This window comes from Mustelus asterias, unplaced genomic scaffold (assembly GCF_964213995.1).
Source record: "Mustelus asterias unplaced genomic scaffold, sMusAst1.hap1.1 HAP1_SCAFFOLD_506, whole genome shotgun sequence".
In the NCBI taxonomy this organism is placed as follows: Eukaryota; Metazoa; Chordata; class Chondrichthyes; order Carcharhiniformes; family Triakidae; genus Mustelus; species Mustelus asterias.
The window spans coordinates 164,041-172,276 of NW_027590458.1; the positions used below are offsets into that span (position 1 = coordinate 164,041).

Genomic DNA, 8,236 nt, shown 5'->3' on the forward strand with positions numbered 1-8,236 from the left:
TACACTGAGGCTCAACACCAGAGAGAGAGAGAGGACATCGTCCCTCTCACTGTCAACACTCACTGACTGCTGATTCCAGCTCACAATCATTAACCCTTCCCATCACGTCCCCTCTGCCCATTTTCACCCCCACCCCCACAACAAGAGGGGCTGAATGGCCTCACAGTTTTAATAACAGTCTCCAGATGGGCTGAATGCCCTCCTGCTCTCTCTCTCCCCTTGTATCTCTTTCTCTTGCTGTCTCTCTCTCTGTCTCTCTCTCTCTGTCTCTCTCTCTCTGTCTCTCTCTCTCTGTCTCTCTCTCTGTCTCTGTCTCTCTCTCTCTCTCTGTCTCTCTGTCTCTCTCTGTCTCTCTCTGTCTCTCTCTCTCTGTCTCTCTCTCTCTCTCTCTCTCTCTGTGTCTCTCTCTCTCTCTCTCTGTGTCTCTCTCTCTCCGCTCTCACACTCATCCTTTCTCCTCTGTGCTTTCCAGGTGCAGCAGGTGTTCCAGGATCAATGTCCAAAGCAGCCGATCGATTGGGATGAGGTGGAGGTCCAGTGCTGGGATGTGGACGAGCCGGATCCCTGAGGGAGATCACCCTGTGAGCGAGCAACCGGATCCCGTGATCCGGTCTGGGTGCGATTCCCAGACTCGCTCCAGGACCGTTCGACCTTAACCTCACCTTGTTTCCCCGCAAGCACAGGGTTCATCTCCAGTGAGACGTATGTGAGAGTTAAAGCCATATTTACTGTGGGTTAGGCTGCAGGGAGTGGGAGCTTGAAGCATTTGTTTCTGATCACTTTCAGTAGGGAATTAAAGTCCCGTTTTGTAAAGAATGTCTGCTGCTCAGTTGGAACCAGACTGACCCTCCAGTTGTGTCCCGTCCCGGGGTGAAGGGTTCTGCCCCTGACTGAGGGAAGTGGATGAATGATTTCCCATTGCGTCCGGCCCTTTGAGATTCAGGGAGTTGTCAGCACTGATAACAGGGACAAGGGCTGGCACCGTGGCACAGTGGGTTCGCACTGCTGCCTCACAGCGCCAGGGACCCGGGTTCGATTCCCGGCCTTGGGTCACTGTCTGTGCGGAGTCTGCACGTTCTCCCCGTGTCTGCATGGGTTTCCTCCGGTTTCCTCCCACAGTCTGAAAGACGTGCTGGTTAGGGTGCATTGGCCGTGCTAAATTCTCCCTCAGTGTCACCCGAACAGGCGCCGGAGTGTGGCGACTCGGGGATTTTCACAGTAACTTCATTGCCGTGTTAATGCCGTGACACGATTAAAGAAACTTGAAGCTTGAAGGACACCAGACAGCCCCTGTGAAAGGTGAAACATCTCCGATATCCCCACTTGAATGGAGGTTTGTGTAGAATGGGGAAATGATTCAACACTGACATTGAACAGGGTCAGAGAGAGAGAATGAAAGACAAAGAGAGATAGAGCGTGAGATAGACAGAGAAGAGAGAAAGAGAGATGGAGAGAGACAGAGGGAGGAGAGGGGCAGAGAGAGAGAATGAAAGACAGAGAGAGATAGAGGGTGAGATAGACAGAGAAGAGAGAGAGAGATGGAGAGAGAGGAGAGGGGTAGAGAGATAGAGTCAGAGAGGTTTACAGCATGGAAACAGGCCCTTCGACCCAACTTGTCCTTGCCACCCTTTTTTATAAACCCCTAAGCTCGTCCCAATTGCATTTGGCCCATATCCCTCTGTACCCATCTTACCCGTGTAACTGTCTAAATGCTTTTTAACGAACAAAATTGTACCCACCTCGACTACTACCTCTGGCAGCTCGTTCAAGACACAGAGAGAGAGACAGAGAGAGTTAGAGAGAAAGAGAGTCAAAGACAGAGAGAGAGAGACAGTGACAGTGAGGGGCAGAGAGAGGGAGGCAGAGAAAGCGAGAGACAGAGAGAGAGGGGCAGAGAGAGAGAGAGTCAGAGAAAGAGAGAGAGAGGCAGAGAGAGAGAGACCGAGAGAGGAGAGGGAGAAATGAAACAAATCCTCCGGTTAGTTTTGAATATTAGTGATGTCTGAGCAGAGGGCAAATGATTTAGAGAATGACCATTCACCTGAGTCCGGATGTCACGTTGCGGCTTCATAAAACTCTGCTCAGGCCGCACTTATAGAGTCTCATGTTCGATTCTGGTCACCACATCACAGGGAAGGATGTGCCGGCTTTGGAGAGGGTGCAGGAGAGGTTTCTCAGGAATGCTGCCTGGATTAGAGGGTGGGAGCGATAAGGAGAATCTGGACAAACTCGGGCTGTTATCTCGGGAGCAGAGAAGACCTGATCGAGGTGGATAAGATTATGAGGGACAAGGACGGAGTGGATTGGGAGCAGCTGTTCCCCTTCGCTGAAGGGTCAGTCACGAGGGGACATAGGGTCAAGGTGAGGGGGCGGGAGGTTTAGGGGGGGATGTGGGGAAAAGCTGTTTCACCCAGAGGATGGTGAGGGTCTGGAATGCGCTGCCTGGGAGGGTGGTGGAGGCGGGATGCCTCACACCCTTTAAAAACTATCTGGATGGGTGCTTGGCAGGTCAGAACATTCAGGGGTACGGGCCGATGCTGGTAGATGGGATTAGGTGGGCGGGCTCGGTGTTTCCCGTGTGTCAGTGCAGACTGAATGGGCCGAATGGCCTCTTCTGCACTGTGCGATTCTATGATGGGCTAGTTACGGTTCTCACTGGGTCTTGCACGATGCTTCTCTCCCACCACTCGGGTAAACCAAACTGTACAGCACCACGAATTGATGTTCCGAGTTGGCACACCCTGACAGGTAACATCAGCCACATCCAGTTAACAGGAGATGGAGAGTTAGCGTGAAGAGGTCTTCTGACACCTACTTTTAAATAGGTGAGATGGTAAAGTATAAGGAGGACATAAATGGGTCAAGGATGTTACAAGCTGATGGAGTCCGGTTAAGACAGTGGGCACAGCTCTGGCAAACGGAGCGTAATGTCAGAAAATGTTTTTTGTTTAATTACCAGTGCCACTGGGTCTTAATCCGGCATCCTGTATTGTTGCTGCAGCAGGATAAATGCTCCTCATTGTTAGAATGTTTTAATCTGAACTAACGCTGCTCTGTTGTGTTTAGTCTTTTCCCCATGGCTTTTGCAGAGGAGGACTTGTTTGGGGATGATTGACAGTAATATCATGCAACTGGGTGGAGCTAGGCTTACACGGAGAACTCAAGCTCAGTTGCTTTTCCGGCAGCTGTAGTAAAAAGGGGCGGGATTTTGTGGCCATGCTCGCCCCGAAACTGGAAGATCCCGTCCGAGGTCAACGGACCTTTCCATGGTCCGCCCCTCAGAACGGCAAAATTCGTCCTTAGATGTTGGGAGACTGAGATCAGCCAGAGACTCGGGTTTATTACTCTGAAGTTCTGCTGCTTCAGGATATATCCTTCTCTGGAATCTGCTGTCTGAATCTCTGACCAGAGGTGTCAAAAGACTGGAAATCCAACATCCACATGAGCATATTGGTCTTTGGGGCTAACTGGTTCTGAAGAAGCGGTTTACGTCTGTGAGGAAATACTGATAAATTGGAACAACAGAGATAGCTTGCTGTTAAGATTCGCGCTTTGTCGTGTTTAAGTACTTTAACTGGTGAAAGTGAGGCTAATTCTTTTTCTTGTATTCTAACTGTGATCTTAAATAAACTTTGTTTGGTCAAAGCTCCCTCGTGGGTCACTTGAATCATACCTGGAGTGAAACACCGTACGCTCACCCGAATGCCAGAATCAAAAGTAAAAGTTGGGCTCTAGGCTGACTTCAGAATGTGCCCTGGGGTTCCTGATCTGGTCACTAACAGGGGTCTTTTATTGCGTGCTGTCTGAGGTCTCCTTGTGCCATCGCAGGAGGAGGCAGGGTAAGATCCCAGCAATGGAAGACACCTTCCCCCAAAAAGAAAGGCAAAAGACAGACGGTAGACGTCGGGATATCCTTTCGCGAATCGAAGGAGCTCTTTGAGTTCTGGGTGCATGCATCGGTACTCGGTTCCACTCTGCTGTTTTCCCATGACTGAGAGAGTGCAGTATCCAGTCCTGAATCGCACAGGAGGAGTGAGTTTTTTCATTCATCCGTGGGACACGGGCGTCACTGACTGGCCGGCATTTATTGCTCGTCCCTCGTTGTCCTTGGAGGGCAGTTGAGAATCAACCCCATTGCTGTGGTTCTGGAGTCACATGTCGGCCAGACCAGGTAAGGACGGCAGATTTCCTTCCCTAAAGGGACATTAGTGAACCAGATGGGTTTTTTCGACAATGCTCATCAGTAGATTCTGAATCCCACATATTTTTTTAATTCAAATTCCACCATCTGCCGTGGCGAGATTTGAACCCGGGCCCCCAGCTGAGTTTCTGCATTAATAGCCCAGTGATAAGACCACTTTGGCCATCACCTCCCCATTAATTGACCCAGTTTCGAATGACTTTCCAAGCACCCGTTGACAAAAAGAAACGCCGCCTTCATGATTTCACAGCGCCATCTTTCATCCTGGCGGCTGCCCGATCCGACCATCGGAATGTGCATGATCCGACCATGCACGTAGTCGGCAGGAGACTCATCCCTGACCGTCGTTCCACTGGAACACATTGGGAGCCTCCTCAGGGCTTTCCTCAGTTGATCAGTTTGTTCAATAACTTGGTCATTGCTGTGAAAGGATATTTTAGTGCCTTCTTGAGCTGCTCCCTGAACTTGGACTGAGTCACCCCATAAATAAACGTGTTTGTGCAGCAGCTCAAATTCTGCAACATGTAGCCCACTTGCTGCATTGTGTATTCTGAATAGGTGAAGAAAACGGACCCTTTGCTTTTAGTGTATAAGAAATTGATCACAAACACCGACCACAGGAGGATAAAGCTGCCGGATATGCTGAAGAGTAAAATCATAGACTTCTTTCTGCTCTCCATCTCTGGGTCGCTGCGGTTCCCTCCCTTACTCTGAGCCCTCAGTCCCTCTCGGACGCGACTGGCCACCAAAACGTGCCTGACTGTCAAAGCGTTGATCCACAGAATTAAACCGAAAGGCAGCAATGGGGTCAGAACTCTGTGAAACCAGTTAAATGCCACCCACCCTGGATCAGTGGAAGTGCCGGGCTTGATACTACAGCCCCAGGGTACCTTTCCGATCGTCACGATAGGTTGAAATGAGAAGTAGTAGGGGATATTGTTGGAACACAGCAGAATGCCGGTGGTAGCGAGAACCACCGCCGCGGTTCTTCCGGTGCAATATTTCGCCCTCAGTTTCCGACAACAGATGGCCACAAATCGGTCGAAGGAGAAGGCGACAGTGAACCAGACGGAACAGTCTGTGGCTGTGCTAATCAGGACGGTGCGGGCACTGCACATGGGGGTGATGTCCAAGAAAGTGAGTGGGAAATAATAATAAACGGTCTGGTTCAGTATGACCTGAGTGACAATGACCAGCAGATCCGCCGTCGCCATGGCAACCAGGTAGACTGAGGTGCAGGTGGAGAGGCCACACTTTCCCCGCGACAGGATCACGATTCCCAGCAAGTTAACTGCGAGGGAGAGAAGGGAGGAGACATAAGACATAGGAGCAGAATTAGGCCACTCGGCCCATCGAGTCTGCTCCGCCATTCAGTCATGGCTGATATTTTTCTCATCCCCATTCTCCTGCCTTTTCCCCATAACCCTTGATCCCCTTATTAATCAAGAACCTATCTATCTCGGTCTTAAAGACACTCAATGGCCCGGCCTCCACAGCCTCCTGCGGCAAAGAGTTCCACAGATTCACCACTCTCTGGCTGAAGAACTTCCTCCTCCTCTCTGTTTTAAAGGGTTGCTCATCCCTTTAGTCTGAGGTTGTTCCCTCTGGTTCTAGTTTTTCCTACGAGTGGAAACATCCTCTCCACGTCCACTCTATCCGGGCCTCGCAGTATCCTGTAAGTTTCAATAGGATCCCCCCCTCATCCTTCTAAAGTTCTACGAGTACAGACCCAGAGTCCTCAACCGTTCCTCATACAACAAGCTCTTCATTCCAGGGAATCATTCTGGTGAACCTCCCCTGGACCCTTTCCAAGGCCCAGCACATCCTTATGCATTGTGAATTTGTATAAAGCAGAGGTGGACCCCCCACCACCCCACCCCTCTGAGAACTAACCCCTCAAAGAGGAGTCGGTCGCTGTATAATCTGTTAACATGAGTGTGAATTGGGACAAGCTGAGCCTCAGCAACTTGGTGGTTTAATCAAAATAACCCCTTGACTCTCTGTGTAAAATCAACAGGGAATGTATCTAACTAACGCAGAACAAGCTGCCTAAACTATTAACAAACCCAATAAAACAGCATTCCAATGGAATGCTGCTCAGATAAATACAGTTCCCGCTCATTCACCAAAACACAGAATTTTTACTCACTCTCTAAATTACAACCAGGTTTTGTGTCTTCCAGAATATTGTGGGGCTTCCCTCTTGATTCCTCTTCTTCGGTAGCCTTGCTATCTAGATGAGACTTTGAGTTAAGAGCGGTGAGCTGTGGCAGATGGCAGGTGTCCTCCCTCTTTGTCCCACTGCCCCCTTCCTTTTATACCTGTGATGACGTATCAATTTCTTTCTTAGGAGGCTAAGGAAATTTGGAATGTCCGCTCCGACTCTCACCAACTTTTACAGATGCACCACAGAAAGCATCCTTTCTGGTTGTATCACAGCTTGGTCTGGGCTCCTGCTCTGCCCAAGACTGCAAGGAACTACAAAAGGTCGTGAATGTAGCCCAGTCCATCACGCAAACCAGCCTCCCATCCATTGACTCCGTCTACACTTCCCGCTGCCTCGGGGAGAAGCAGCCGGCATAATTAAGGATCCCCCACACACCCCGGACATTCTCTCTTCCACCTTCTTCCGTCGGGAAAAAGATACAAAAGTCTGAGGTCACGTACCGACCGACTCAAGAACAGCTTCTTCCCTGCTGCTGTCAGACTTTTGAATGGACCTACCTCGCATTGAGTTGATCTTTCTCTACACCCTAGCTGTGACTGTAACACTACATTCTGCACTCTCTCCTTTCCTTCTCTATGAATGGTATGATTTTTCTGTATAGCGCGCAAGAAACAGTACTTTTCACTGTATCCCAATAAATCAAATCAAATATTAAGTTGATCTTTCTGTACACCCTCACTGTGACTGTAACACTACATGCTGCACCCTCTCCTTTCCATCTCCCCCTTTGTCCTCTATGAACGGTATGCTTTGTTTGTATAGTGTGCAAGAAACAATAATTTTCATGGATACTAATACATGTGACAATAATAAATCAAATGAAATCAGATGTCCCCCACAATAGGATTGGTGCTCTGTTGCCAACACCATCAGATTTTAATTTAATAGGTTCTTGGTAACTAAGTGCCTGAATCAAATTGATTGGCCGAATTCAAAAAATGTCAAATGCCTGAAAGCCTGTTGCCTTGGTAACCCTGCTGCTTGGCCTTTCAATACAAATGTTTCATTTTGGATACTCTATATGTACTTGCCTTTTTTTAACTCTCGAAGCACAGAAAAAAAGACCACCTTTGAAAGGGACCATGCAATGCTTTTTCCCCAAACGTTTTCCAATGTCACAATCGCCAATCTGCAATTACTTTACAACAGCCGACACAGACAGCAAGGAGAGGGGCAGATTAGACATAGCTCTGAGTTTGAAAGTTAAAACATCTCCCTACGCTCACCCCCATCCAAATTGCTCACTTCTAGTTTTAACTGAGTCAGTACTGGGATTGCTCAGTAATAGGGGCAACAATGGCTGAGTGGGCATTATCGCTGGACTATTAACATAGAATCAGAGAAGCATAAACTCCATACAGTGCACAAGGAGGCCATTCGGCCCATCGAGTCTGTACCCACCACAATCCCACCAGGCCCTAACCCTGTAACCCCATGTAATCCCCCTGACACTGAGGGGAAATCCCACCCAGACCTCTTCTCTGTTACTCCAAGTATTTACCCCACTAATTCCCCGAATCTACACATCTTTGGACATGGCCAATCCACCTAACCTGCACATCCTTGGACATTAAGGGGCAAATTAACAATTTATCTCCTGTCCTGCTGCCTTCAGGGATCGATGGACATGCACCCCAAGGTCCCTCTGATCTTCACAGTGTCCAAAGATGTGCAGGTTAGGTGGATTGGCCATGCTAAATTGTCCCTTAATGATTGGGTGGATTGGCCATGATAAATTGCCCCTTAGTGTCCAAATATGTGCAGGGAGGGTGGATTGGCCGCTAAATTGTCCCTTACTGTCCAAATAT

General features: G+C 49.0%; 1 protein-coding gene across 1 annotated transcript in view; it reads left to right on the forward strand.

The window, feature by feature from the left end:
* The window catches only part of LOC144486895 (pancreatic secretory granule membrane major glycoprotein GP2-like), a 37,283-nt gene extending 33,647 nt beyond the window's left edge, over positions 1-3,636 (forward strand). Inside the window, exon 7 of the mRNA XM_078204927.1 lies at positions 473-3,636. Within this exon, the coding sequence (XP_078061053.1) occupies positions 473-568 (96 nt within the window). The 3' untranslated portion in view covers positions 569-3,636. The remainder of the gene's footprint in view (positions 1-472) is intronic.
* Positions 3,637-8,236: the final 4,600 nt, after the last annotated feature.